The sequence below is a fragment of the Aotus nancymaae genome, unplaced genomic scaffold, assembly GCF_030222135.1.
Source record: "Aotus nancymaae isolate 86718 unplaced genomic scaffold, 86718_ANA_hifiasm-v0.15.2.pri h1tg000041l, whole genome shotgun sequence".
Taxonomy (NCBI): Eukaryota; Metazoa; Chordata; class Mammalia; order Primates; family Aotidae; genus Aotus; species Aotus nancymaae.
Genome location: NW_026988455.1, coordinates 43,213,550 through 43,228,445, shown reverse-complemented (window position 1 = coordinate 43,228,445; position 14,896 = coordinate 43,213,550). Strand labels below are relative to the sequence as shown.

At 35.7% G+C, this 14,896-nt stretch overlaps 1 protein-coding gene across 3 annotated transcripts in view; it reads right to left on the bottom strand.

The window, feature by feature from the left end:
• PTAR1 (protein prenyltransferase alpha subunit repeat containing 1) overlaps positions 1–14,896 on the bottom strand; it is a 48,645-nt gene that overhangs the window by 22,771 nt on the left and 10,978 nt on the right. For all 3 annotated transcript variants that reach the window (XM_012453812.3, XM_012453820.3, XM_012453825.3), the window contains exons 3-4: positions 7,554–7,620; positions 1,773–1,877 (exon numbers count right to left, since the gene is read on the bottom strand). In XM_012453812.3, coding sequence (XP_012309235.1) covers positions 1,773–1,877; positions 7,554–7,620 — 172 coding nt within the window. The remainder of the gene's footprint in view (positions 1–1,772; positions 1,878–7,553; positions 7,621–14,896) is intronic.

Genomic DNA, 14,896 nt, shown 5'->3' with positions numbered 1-14,896 from the left:
AGCAAGTGGGAAAGAACACAGAAAGAACATAAACCGGAGAGGAAAATAACCAGTTTTCATTATTCCTGATTTAATATCCATTCAGAGACAATGTAGAATAATACCTGTTTATAAGTCCAGTTTTTTGGAGATAGGGAGTGGTTGTTTTGTTGTTTATGACAATATAAAATTTAGCAGTATGGATGAAGGGTGGAAAAAGGATAAATAGGGGGAAAAAACCCTTGAAAATTTGTAATACTTTTTACATTACAATTATATTACAGAATGTCATTACTTCTAAAATGATAATCCCAAAACTCCACTTGGCCAGGAAATGTAAAGGCAAATGGGGTGTGTATGTGTGTGTGTGGTGGTGGTGGTGGTGAGGGGTTATAAACGGCTGATAAATATTGCAAGAGGAGTCATGATTCACATCTTTAATTATATATGCACGCCTCACCCTATGAACATTTGTTTGCAAACAAGAAGCTGCATTCTGATAGTTTTCATTCCGCAAAATTTCTGTATTATAGCATACAATCTGGAAGGTAACGAATATAATTCATTTAACCATTAAGGAGGTGTCAAAATATCCTTATCCACAAATTCTCCCTTTGTCTATTTAAGATTTGCATTAGCATATATCTTACATAAAAAGCACTAGTGTTTCTAACTACTTAATGTGTTTAGTTTGTACCAGTAATTTACTCATATAAAAACATTTTTTAAAGATTTCCAACCCAAAGGTACAGGAAGTTGAGTAAGAAAACTCATTTTGTCATTTTAAAATAATGGAATTTCTTATTTAACAACAAAATACTGCTTTATAAAAAAATCAGGCAAGCCAATAAACTGATGGATGCATATTTAACAGTTTCTTTCTCCTGCCACCATCCCTTTCCAACCCTCCATATACACAGTCATATGCCTTTCTGTGGTCTACTATCCCAATTTCTAGTCATGAAGAAACTACAGCTGACTATGTGGTTTGGAAGAAGCTGACCTGCATTGTTAACCAAAGGCAAGATTCCCACTAAGACACCTTGAACTGAGGTAAGATCCTAAAATGCCCAGGATTTAAGAAAAATTTGAGAATTTCAGGATAACTTCTTTATTGGTCCTGACCAGCAAGCCCACACCATTCCGTTTTGGTCAAATAAGAGTAGTTACAGAGGGTCCAAGAGGAAGATGCTTCCAGATGGCCATGATTTTGAGAGTCCTAATGTGCATTCTGGCTATCTGTCCCAGGCTTTTAACCTAAAACTGTTTGTAGCAACTTTAGCTCAGCCTACATAGCATTTGCCTCAGCTGCCCTTAGCTTTCTCTATAAGTTAATTTTAATAACCACAACCACCACCACCACCATCTTTACCAGGAAAACAACCAAATGCTTTTAAAATCCACGTTGCTCATTACAGTTGAGTATCTGTAAATGCAATCTCCACAACTGCTTCAGAGAGTTAATAATAGCTAACATTTATTATTTAATATGTGCCAGGCACTGTGAGAGTATTACATGCATTAACTCATATAAACTTGACTGTTAACCATATGAGATAGGTGTAATTATTATTCTCATTTTACAAATGAGAAAACTAAGGCTTGGTGAGGTTAAGTAATTCCCCATGAACACTTAGGTAGCAAGCTATAAAGCTCCAAGATTTAAATGCAGGTACCTGACTTCAGAATTCATGCTCTGGAACCAATATGTGACCCTGCCTCTCACATGGCATGTTTCTTTTCCAGCCATTCTGAGTCGTAAGTAAGAGTACTATGTTGTAAATTAACCACACCTGTGAATCCATGTTTCTGGACTCTTTGGAAACTTAGTTAAGGCAAGTTTTCCCAGATGTAAATCCTTAATTGGATTTAAAGTGCCAGAGAGGATCAGCTCTTTCCTGTTAAAAAAAAAAAAAAAAGTTTTAAAATTACTTTATCCTTATATCCAAAGGTTCTGCATGGCTTTTAATATAACCTCATTGTAAAGTGAATTTCTAAGAATCTAAAAAAAAAAAAAAAAGAAAGAAAGAAAAAAAGCCCAAGCCACTCGGGGATATAAAACATTCATAAATGTGACATGCAGTCATCAAGAATGTATTCTCATAACCTCAATATACCAAATTAATAAGCAGAAAGAGAGGCTCTTAACTCAGCAGGTGAAATTTTAACTATTTGTGTGAAGGCAAAGGGGTTTTCTGGCCTACCTCATTTCCAAAAGTTGTGAGATCTGCTAGTGGTATCTATAGGGCCAATCCAATACCAGTCAAGAATTGGTGTAGTTTCCTAATATGACTTGACATGGTCTGTTTCATTACAAAACCACACAATATGACTGAGATGTAAGGGAAAAAAAATCATTCACGGAATCACTATTCTAACCAAATTACTATTTTTGATTTTTGAATCTTCTCTTCTACTTTTCCCTGTACACACATATGTTTTAACATATAATTGTATATCCTAGCCTCATTATATCTTAAGCATTTCCCCATGATTCTATGTAATGAACATTTTAAATGATCAAATAGTTTTCATTCAGTAGCTAAGCTTTTCCCTTGTTAAGACATTTAGGTTGCTTCAAACTTTTTGTTATTTTTAAACAAATCTGGCAGTGGGTGGGGAGGTGGAGTGGAAAAGCTTTGTGCTCATGACTTCTTTCTTTTGTATTCTCACTTTGGATAAGTTTCTAAAAGAGCTATTAACAAGGTAAAATACTTACATGACCTTTGATATACTAGGCCATTCCTTTTTTAAATATTAATATAAGCAGCAGAAGTAATAGCAATGTAAGGTTTTGTTGTTTTTAAAACTGTTTGAGCCCAACCAAAGCTTCAATACAATCACTGTCATCCCTTGGTATCTTGGGGGGTCTTGGTTCCAGGACCCTCCACAGATACTAAAATCTGCAAAGGCTTAAGTCCTGGATATCAAATGTGTTGCCATATAAGCTACGCACATCCTCCCATATACTTCATATCATTTCTAGGTTACTTATCGTACCGAATACAATGTAAATGCTATTGTTCAGGGACTAATGACAGGAAAACAAAGTCTGAACATGTTCACTACAGAAAGCATTTTTCCCCCAGATATTTTCTATCTGCAGTTGGTTGAATCCATAGATGCAGAACCTATGGATACAGAGGGCCAACTATAAAAGAATGTCATGCAAGCGCTTTCTATACCTATTTCTCAGGTAAATACAATTTATGTTTACTTTCTCAGGTAAGTTTTTGGTAAGTGCTGATATTATACTGTTACTGAATTCTCAATGTATCTATGATTTTATAACAAAATCAGATCATTTTCTATTATTTATTAATCTTCAAATGTCCTTTTTGTGGTAGGGCTGATTATTCATTTATTTTAGAGAAGTATAAGCCAGAGAAAACCAGAATCTAGTTCTTATGCCATATCTACTTAGATGGATTTAATTCCTAAATACCGTACATATTCTTTCCAACAGTGACATAGTATTTCTAAAGTCTTATTTGATAAAGAAAACAACTATTTTCCTTTCAATGTTCAGGAAACCAATTGTGATTATATATACAAAATACATATTTTTTCATGCAACAGCCAATTGCTTTTGCAGTCTTGGATTCTTTTTCTTCTGAAATCAGTAGCATTTTGTTTATACAGTAAGTTAGGATACCTATAAAGTAAAAGGAGGAAAAGATTGCTCTATGTAATTTTAACTACTTTTGAGAGCAATGTCCCTCAGAGTGGACCCTGATTGCAGTATCAGCATCATCTGAAACTTATGTGAAATGTAGATCCTCGGGCCTCAACCCAGACCCCACTGAACCAGAAACTCAGGTGGGCACAGCAATATATGTTTTATTTTTATTTATTTATTTATTTTTATTTTTGAGACGGAGTTTCGCTCTTGTTACAGTTTCTCTGCTGTTAATATCTTATATTACCATGGTACTTTTGTCAAAATTTATGAAACACTATTGCTATATTTTCATTAGAAGTCCATACTTTATTTAGAACTCCTTTGTTTTTACCAAACATCCTTTCTCTATTCTAAGGTTCCCTTCAGGATCCCTTATATTTGGTTGTTATGTCTCCTTATGCTCCTCTTGGCTCCTCAAATTTACCTTGGTTTTGATGGTTTTGACAGTTTTGAAAATACTGGGTCAGGTATTCTGTATAATGTTTTTCTCATCATTAAACTGGAGTTATGGATTTTGGAGAGGAATACCAAAGAGGTGAAGTGACATTTTCACTGCATCGTATCAGAGACACGTGCTATCGACATGACTTATCATTGTTGATGTCAATCTGGATTACCTGGCTGAGGTCAGGTTTCTTTATCACTCTTTTAGAAGAAAGTCACTAATTTTTTGATTCAGTGCACAGTCCACCCTTAAAAAACACGGAGTTATGCTCTACTTCATAGAGGGGAGTTATCTAGATAGATTACCAGGACATTTGTCTGCTGTCTCCTATTTATACATTCATTCATTCATTTCAGTGGGCTGATGGATAGCCATTTTATACTCTGGGGTATAATCCAATACTATGATATTTATTTTGTTGCTCAAATCATTCCAGCTATGGCCACTGGAAGCTCTTTCATTTGCTCCCTGTATCCCTTTCACATATTCCCACCACATATTTTTGAGCACTTCCTTACTTTCTGGTTCGATAAGATGCTCCAGGCTCATTTGTATACTTGTTGTCCTGGTCCTAGAATCAGCCATTTCTAACATCATTAAAGAATGGTATTAGAAACCACAGTGTGGGTGCTAGAATTAAATTGTTTTTTATCTACCAAAAAACAATTTCATATGGCTCAACCTAGTATCTCAATTTTACAGACGAGGAAATTGAATCCTGGACAAGTTCAGTAACTTGTTCAAGGTTTCTTAGCTCAAAATGTCAGAACCAAACATCGAATCTGCATAAAATAAAGTTACCAATTTAAATCAATAGGCTATGAGTATAGAACATGAATCACTGGAGTTTGGCATCAACTATTCTAGTTGCTCAAAGGTGTTTTGCTTACTCTAAGAACATAGAATGATGAAGAAAATAGGACATTATTACTAAGTCAACCTCTTTTTTTTTTTTGAGACGGAGTGTCACTCTGTCACCAGGCAGTGTGGAGTGACGCAATCTTGGCTCATTGCACTTCCACCTCCTGGATTTACGCGATTCTCCTGCCTTAGCTTCCTGAAGAGCTAGGAATAAAGGAGCACGCCCAGCTAATTTTTTGTATTTTTAGTAGAGACGGGGTTTCACCATGTTGCCCAGAATGGTCTCCATCTCTTGACCTCGTGATCCTCCTGCCTCGGCCTCTCAAAATGCTGGGATTACAGAAATCAACCTCTTTGATCAGGTAATTCACCAATTTTCAAAGCAAAAAAAAAAAAGTAGCAGTCTTTTTTCTTTAAAAAAAAAAAAAGTTGAAATTTTAAACCATGTGCATCACTCAGTGTAATCACACGAGATCAGCTCAAAAACTTATTTTTGCCTCTATTTCTTGCCCCTAAGACTGCAATACCCACACATTGAACTAGAGGTCTATTGCATCATCTTTTAGCAGTTTGAAAAATGCAGTAAAAAATCACTCAATGCCTTCCAGGTTTCGTACAGAAGAGATCCACTAACAGTTAAAAATAAAGTGCTGTGTATTTGATACGCGAGAGACCTTAAAGGGTTAGAGAAGTTTACTTTGAAGTCGGTAGTTTGTTGCTCAAAACGTACCTATGATTCTATGTCTTTATACGTCAACCAATCTTACTAATATAAATTAAAATTTATTAGAACACATATTGACAAAAGATTTTTTTTTAATCACAATTCCCTTTCTGCTCATCTAGCAAAAAACCTTACTAGTCATCTAACTAGAATAAGTTCAAGATTAACTGCCACAAACACCCCTGAAGTTAAATTTATAGAGCAATTTCCCTTCATAAGACCAAACCACACATAATTTTTTAAAATTTAAATCATTAAAAAATTCACCTAATTCACGTCTTTGATTTCACTGATAAAGAAGCCAAAACTCTTGAGAAATTAAAGGTTATACTCAAAGTCAACTGCTACTTAACTGATGAAACAGGACTAAGTTCTATGAATTTTAAGACTAGGATTTTTTTCTCCTATGTTCAACTGGCTTATAGAATATACAATGAATAACGTGTGTATATACATATGTATACAGGTATGTGTGTGTATGTGTGTGTATGTATGTGTATATATATATATGCATATATGCTATGCTAGTGAGATTTTTTTGTTGAAGGATTTTTTAATTCCTCTCTATTGGTGAGGAATGTGAGAACGTTAATAAAAAATGGCATTCCTACTTCCCTATTTCTCTGATTTTTTTTCACTGAATTTTATTTCAGTGCCCAATTTGCAAACTGCATATCTATTATGTACAGGCACTAGAGTTAGATGCTAAGGAAACAAAGGAAAAAAAAAAAGACATGGTCCCTACCCTTAAAAAAAATCTGAATTTTAAGTTCATAGTACCTTCCTAAGTCTCCTTTGCTGATTCTTCCTCATCTTGCAAATGCTAGAACCATGCTGTCCAGTAGAAATATGTGAGTCACAAATGCGAGTCATATATGATTTAAAATGTTCTAAGAGCTACATTAAACACAAGTATAAATATATTTAATTCAATATATCCAAACTATTATAATTTCAACAAGTAATCAGTATAAAAATTATTAATGAGATATTTCCAGTTGTTGCCACTTGGTCTTCAAAATATGATGTACAGTTTACCACTTGCAGCACATCTCAGTTGACACTAATCACATTTCAAGGGCTCAATAGCCACAAGTGACTAGTGGCTACTTTACTGGATTGTATAACCCTAGAAAACTAGAATGTCTCAGGGCTCAGTCTTTAGACTAGTTCTTGTCTCTAGCTATGCTGAATCTTGTAGGGATCTTAAAACAGTTTCATGGCTTTAAAACCATCTATATGTTAGTAATTCCCAAGTTAACATCTGGCCCAGACCTTTTTCCTGAACTTTAAATTCATATACAACTACTTGGACACAAATCTAACATGTCCCAGTCTGAACTCTTGACCTATAACAAGCACCCCGTACCTAAATCTGCTTCTCTTCCAGACATTGCCATTTCAGTAAATGGAAACTCCATCTTTTCAGTTGCTCAGGAGAAAAGCCAGAGTCAAGCAGGACTCCCTTCTTTCTCATCCTATACACTTGCCACTACTCTGCAGTGCACCTCAAACACCAATGATATAATGTTATATGCTTTACAATCCAACCAATTATGGTGATTGCCCATTACTCTCCCACCTCAAAAAAGGAAGGAACATAAAAGCACGTATCAAACAGTATACTGTAACTGTTTGACAGGACAATTTATATTTCAGGGAAGAAAGTTTATGGAGATGAGACATCACCATGCAAAAAGAGGCAAAATGCATGTTTAGAATTGTCACAGATATAACAAATAGGTAGAAGTAGTAAGTGTAAGACAGTTTATATTTCGTTTTCAAAAGCTAACAACTTATGGGGTTATATGGCTTCAGAAATTTGGACGAACTTTATCATATCACTGATGAAAATGACATACCTCACGTTCCATGCAGTGGTAAAGTCTGGGTTTAGAAGCAGCAGGGTGCATGTGACATCTATCAATTCTAAAATAAAGAGAAGTCATATTAAAAACAAACAGTCCTACTTTTAAAGCTTGGCTTCTCATTCTTTTAAGGATCTCTTTCTCTCTATCACATTATATTAATATATATCTCATGTCATACTAACTTTAATGATAAATACCCTCTTCTAAGATGTCAGGGATATGAAGATTATCCTCAAGACCTTCCACTTATGATAAGTGTAACTCTCTTAAAAACTGACACAAACAGTTTTACAATATGCCTATAAAGAATAGTCTAATCTCTTCTTTTTTTTTTTAGTACTTTTTGCTACTAATTTAATATTTACCAAGGAAAGAAACATAATTTCTTTCTTTTTTTTTTTTTTTTGAGACAGAGTCTCACGTTGTTGCCCAGGCTGTAGTGCAGTGGCGCAATCTAGGCTAACTGCAATCTCTGCCTCCTGGGTTCAAGCAATTCTCCTGCGTCAGCCTCCGGAGTAGCTGGGACTACAGGCATGCACCACCATGCCCAGCTAATTTTTTTGTATTTTTCAGTAGAGGGGGTTTCACCATGTTGGCCAGGATGGTCTCGATCCCTGAACTCGTGATCTGCCAGCCTCAGCCTCCCAAACTGCTGAGATTACAGGCGTGAGCCACTGCGCCTGGCCAAGAAACACAATTTCTATGCCACTATTCATTTAACTCCACAAATATCTCAAGTATTGACTGTGAATGCAAATTTTCAAAAGGAAAAAAAATGACTCAGAATCCAACCCACTTAACATAATTCATTTAGATTCCCCTGCAAAAATTATCCTTTCTTGTACGTATTTTTACATAGGTATAGCAATGATAAATGGACAACTTTGTTCCATTTTTTCACTATTATATCATATGCATTCTCTTATACAGTATTTGTTTTTATCAGTTGCATTACAATTCCTTAGTCCGATATATGATCAATTACCTTGCTCTTTAGGCTGTTTTCTGTTTGTTTTTAATGTTATAGATAATACTACTATAAACATTTGTAAACAAATTTTTTGTCTTGTAGACTATTTTCTTGGAATATATTTCCTGAAGCAGAACTACTATGTCAAAACAATATAAAAATCAGTATGACTCCTACTAAGCATTTCCAAATTGTCCTTCGAATGGGCTGTATCTATTTATACTGCCAAAAGAAACATGAGTGTACTTATGTCCCTATAACTGACCTATATATATTTCTAAACATGAATGTGACAGATTAAAAAAACTACAATTCATTTCTTTTAATTTATATTTGTTAATATGAACATTTTCATTGTTTACTACATATAATTCATCTTCTGAACTGGCTATTCACATCCATTAGCTATTTATTTATCATGGTCTTGACAATTCCTATATATTCAAATAAACGCCATAAGCCTGTATTTAAAAGAACAAAATTAATAAAGTTTAGACACATTGTCTTTGTCTTACTAAAACTGAAAAGAATTCTAGGATTAAGATTATCAATGTAGGGGCACAGCATGAAATTAATGTAACTCTACCAAGCTCTTATTAAATGCCATGGAATAAAATAATAAAAATAATTATTACCATTTATTTAGCATTACTGTGTGTGAGGCATGGTAGTAAGTACTTCATTTTATATTATTTCACTATATTCTCACAATCACAATCTAAAATATTCTTATCCCACTTTACAGATAGGGAAACTGAAATTTTGCAATTTAAACAATTGGCCCGTGGCCACTCAATTAGCATGTGGCCAAGTCAAAATCAAAATTGTTTCCAACAAGTCAATTCTAGTGCAAACAAAATGTCTGCCTACAATGATGGGGACATTTTCAGTGTTTAAGTAAATATAAACTTTTTAAAATCTAAGAGCAAATACACATAAATATATCCAACAGTCATTTAAAAATATTCTAGTTAACAACAAGATCAATTATTTTATTCTATCTTAATAGGAAATTAACACTTATTTGGGGCCCATGATTTCATTACTTGTGAGCATATTGGAATATTCAATTCAAATGAACAACAGTTGGATCAGCACACATTTATTTTGACCTCCAAGTCATTACATACATTACAATACAAAATGCCTATGAAGACTAATTAATCTCTTCATTTTTTTTTTTTTTTTTTTTACTTTTAGTACTTTTTGGCACTAATTTAATGTTTATCAAGAAAAAGAAATATATTCTATATCACTATTCATTTAATTCCACAACTATTCCAAGTATTGACTATGGACAAATATTAAAGTAGGCCCTTAGGACTGAGAGAACAAATGTAATGATAAATAAGACTTAATTTTGCCTCTAGGTTATCCTCAAGTTGGAGAGACTATATAAACAAATACTACATAAGGCAAAATAATTATTAAGTCGAACATAAACCACATTTTGGGGCCCACCAAAGAAGCTGCAATTAATTCTCACTGGAATTATACATGAAGGACTATAAACAAATAAAGGGGTCATGGTACCACCTTACCATACTGGAAAACTTATGAGCAAAGATAAAAATGCATGGAACTTCACACACAGTCTGCTCTCCAACAGATTATGGATACCAGAGCATGACTACAACACAAGGTACCGGTAAAATGTACCAGGAAATGAAGCCTCTGAAACCTGGTCCCAATCTCCTGATCAGCCTGGACTTCCTTTACTTTCCTTTACAGGCTATATTCCACCTGAGTCAAACCCCACTATCCTATGAACACACCTCCTACCTGCCTACCTTGTCTTCTCTGAACATAATTCAGATTCACCTGTTTGCTATTCTTTCTGCCTCATGTCTTCCTATCTCTTAATATTTAACCAAACAAATTTTAAAGACTTTCCTAACCTACCTAACAGCAAAAAAATCTTTTTTCTTTTTTTGTCTTTTTTCCTTTGAGATGGAGTCTCACTCTGTAGCCCAAGTTGGAGTGCAGTGGCATGATCTTGGCTCACTGCAACCTCTGCCTCCCAGGCTCAAGCGATTCTCGTGCCTCAGACTTCCTAGTAGCTGGGACTACAGGTACATGCCACCATTCCTGGCTAATTTTTTGTATTTTAGTATAGACAGAGTTTTACTATGTTGCCCAGGGTGGTCTGGAACTCCTGAGCTCAGGTGATCCACCCGCCTCAGCCTCCCATAGTGCTGGATTTATAGGCGTGAGCCACTGCACCTGGCCTCATCTCTGTTTTATGTGTATCTTACTTTTGTTACTTATATAAATATCCTCTTAATCGGACCATATATTTTTTGTACACAGGTCTTCCCTAATACATCTTCAAATTATTCATTCACTCAACAAATTTTGTAAGCATCTAAAATAAGCCAGGTACTGAGCTGGCTGAAGATGAGTAAGCACAGTCCCTGCCCCAAAGCAGCTCCATGTCTGACCACAGCACAGAGGAGTGGTAAGAGGATACGCCTTCCTTAAAGCTATACTACCTAGGTTTGAATCCCAGCTTCTCCACTTACTACCTACATAACCTAACCTGTTGGAGCCTCAGTGACACAAGGATAATAACCTCAACCTCACAGTGTTGTGAGCAATGAAATTCATTCTACATCTCCACAGCTTTTTGACACACAGTGAGTATTCAGTAAATTTTGTTCACCAAAACGCCATCACTACTGACTGACCAAGAAATGAATATTTTCAACATAAATAAGGAAGTCTGGAACAAAGAGGAGGTTGTTCCCTTAGTAAAAATGTCTAAATTTCCAAACTTGTAAAACAGGCAGCGATAAAAAAACCCCTTCATAGTCAAGTAGTTATATGGAGAGGTTTGTAAATGATGGGAAAGCCTCTGAAATTTCTTTTGATATCTACAATTTTCCAAAAAGTGATTATTTTACCTAGGTAAATTGGTTTAGTCCCTTGGAATCTCCCTTTCTACATTAAAGAAAATGTGTCTGACCAATGGTAGTTGCTATTTGTTTGTACTTCTAACACATTCCCCTCCTCCCTCCGTTGTAAGTGAAGACAGGAAGTCCATCCTCCATGGCACTTCAGCACAGCAGCACAAGGCAAAAACTAACAAACACTGCAAATACTTAAGTCCTTGCTTTTCATTTTATGGCTATGTGAAGATGGAAGAAGGCTCATCAAAGCAACGTTTCCTCTACTGGCAGGTCTCTCCCTAAGAGAGCAACAAAAGCTATTGGGTTCAGACAGGGCCCAGCTCCATCACTTACTGGGAATTCTTGGGCAAATCACTTAATCTTTCCTCATATGTAAGATGGGGATATTATATGATTAAAACCCTTCAAGTGTTAGTACAGTCTGACATATAATAAGCACTTAATGGTAATTCCTGTTACAAAGCCTGTATTTCCCAGTCCAGTTACACAAATGACATTAGGACTGGATGCCTCCATAGGGAGCAAAAGAACCTCCTAAGCTGGCTAAGCAATGACTGCTGAGCAGAGGGATACTTTCTGACTTTTGGGATTTAAAATATCAACAGCCTTGACCATCATCAGTGGTACCTAGTAACACATACAACCACAGGCCCTTCTCTTCTCTCTTTCACAAACTGCTAAATCTTCCTCATTCCGGACTGAGGTTCAGACAAGACTTCCTTCAGTAAGTATTCCAGTTTGATTTAAAAGGTAGGGGTAAAGTGCAATGACAGAAATGAGAAAGGACTAGAAGTAACTAGATTAGAAGTATTGGACATAATTAAAGAATCAGATCCTCACAACAACACTTTGAGGTCTTGATTAGTATTTCCTTCTTTTGGTGTGGAAATAGAAAGAAAGAGGTTAAGTAATTTGCTAAGTCATTGCTAAGTGACTTCAGTGTGCTGACGAGTTCAATTTAAATCCAGGTCTGCCGTCCTGCAAAGCAGATGTTCTTTCACTCTACCATACTACAGGCAATTACTTTGCCTTCTGTAAGTCAGGACTGAACCAAAGACCTAAAGAAGAAAATGTATAATCAACAGTTGTAACTATTTCACTCTCTCAATTTCATCAGTGATATAAATTTCCTCTGAAGTTTCACCCATACCAGCAAATAAATGTATGTTCCTTTGTTACACACATTACAATACATGACTAATTCATCATCATGTCACAGGGAGAAAATGAATCAGGCACATTATACATAGAAAAGTCGCTATATTTCACCTATAACAAGGAAAAGATAAAAGGATGCTACAAAAGTTGGAGAAAAATCAATATGCTTTTCTTGCTGCACTGCATTCCAGAAATGGCCAAGGCCAGTAGTCACCTGGTAATGGTCACTGGATTTGACAACTGACTCTAACAGAGAAAGGTTTTCATGCATCTAGAAATAAATCCAAGGTCAACTTGAATCAGTTATTCTTTTCCTCCAAAATACACTCAGGTTTCCACAAGAAGTGAGGCTTGAGGTAAAGCTATATGGTAAACACCAGAGAGGACTTGTTTATTATTGTACACAAACTCAATAGCTAGACTAAACTAAAAACTCTTGCTTACCAACTCTTGTTACTCGTTTAACAAATGTCTGTTGAACACATAAAGGTGTTCAGTAAACAAAGATGAGCCATAATCCCTTTTCCTAATAAACTCACATTCCAGCCAGGGAAAAGGTTGTTTAAATAGTCAGCTAGAATACCGTGTGACAAGGGATACTATTATGCAAGCCATCTAAATAAAGGACTCCCACAACAGAGAAGTGAATAATTATTACTTCTTAAAGTAGTCAAAAGGGCTTCACAGTGTTAAATGTGTGTATGTGTATGCACATGCATGTGCTGTCAACTACACTAATACCACATTAAGACATGAGCCCGGCCTCAGCAAAGGCATGGAAGTAAGGCAGTAGTATACACAAAGTTAAAGAATGGAAGAACGCTGCTTGTGGCCACAATGAACATATGTATCAAATAGCTGCTAACATAAATGCTTCTAGGGTTCAAATGAATGTCAAAAAAGCAGCAAAGGAAATTTGACAAGAAGTATCAACTAACACTCTGCCACAATGTCTCAAGGGCTTGAAAAGGCTGTTATAAACTGGAACGGTCTTCTTATTTTTCAAGTGAAGACAGAAATCAGATTTACCAACTAATAAAAAGCAATTTTTAAGACAGTATACAAGCCACACCAAAATGTATCTAGATAAGCTTCATCCTGAGGGCTGAGAATCTGCAACCTCTGATGCTGAATATAAAGTGGAGGAAAGACTGGGAACAGACCGTGAAGGGCCTTGAAAATCATACTAAGGAGTTTCAACTCTACAGTGACCCTGTGGGTATCATGAAATAAGATGAACACATAACGTATTTCAGAAAAACATCTGTCAAACTGTTTCAGCGTGTCTGAAATGACTGGCTACTGGCATGATGGACATGGGTCACAAAAGAGCCTGGAAATGGAGTAGACCAGTTATAAGGTAATAACATTTGTCTGGGTGAGAAATAATGAAGGCGTGGTCAGCCAAAGAAATGGAGAGCAGAAGATGGCTTTTAAAGAGAGAGCTCAGTTATAGACTAAGTAGGGGTTGTGAAAAAGAGAGGAGCAAGAACAGATGGCAGGAGGGCACACCTGAAGAGACTGTGCAAGAGAGCTCTGTCCGAAAGAACTCCAATGCTGTGGTCTTTCCTCCTGCTTCTTGTATCTGTTATGGTTTTCTCAAACATCAGAATTATAGAATCAGTTCTCTCCCAAACCAAATGTATTACCATTGCAGACTTAAAAAAAAAATCAATCTCTAACTAAACAGGAATAATTTCTAAACACCTAAGGAATTTAACAGGTTAATGAAAACAAGAATTTAGTTTGGTTACGAAGGAAAAAATCTATCTCAGGAGTAAAGGTCACCTTCAGTTACAGAATACATTTTTAGGTGGATGCCTAGGATTCTGGCATCATTAGTCACACAGACAAACATTCAGAAACTGTCCCATAAATTGTCAGCTTTCTTCACTTGGGTCTTCTAATATGTATGTTCTCTATAACAGTTTTAAAGGTGTAGCATTTTCATGAAATAGCTGCTTTTTCCTAACATTTTTGACATGTTTTGCTTAGCAAGATTCACTTCTGTGCTCTAATTGCTTCAGTTCCTAAGTTTGCAGAATACTCTTTTATTATCAGCATTTTCAGATATATTTTTCTGTCAAACCCAAAATTAACTTCCTTATATTTACTGATAATACAATATATAACCCGAGTCGTACGTGATACCATAAAAACTATGCTATCCCCATGCCCCCACCCCAAAATAGTGAAATAGAAAACTGCTTCCATGAGGATACAGGTTAGAATCAAATCAAAAGCTGCTTTTGTACACATGCATCAATTGCATCCGAATTCAAAGATTAGATGCCAGC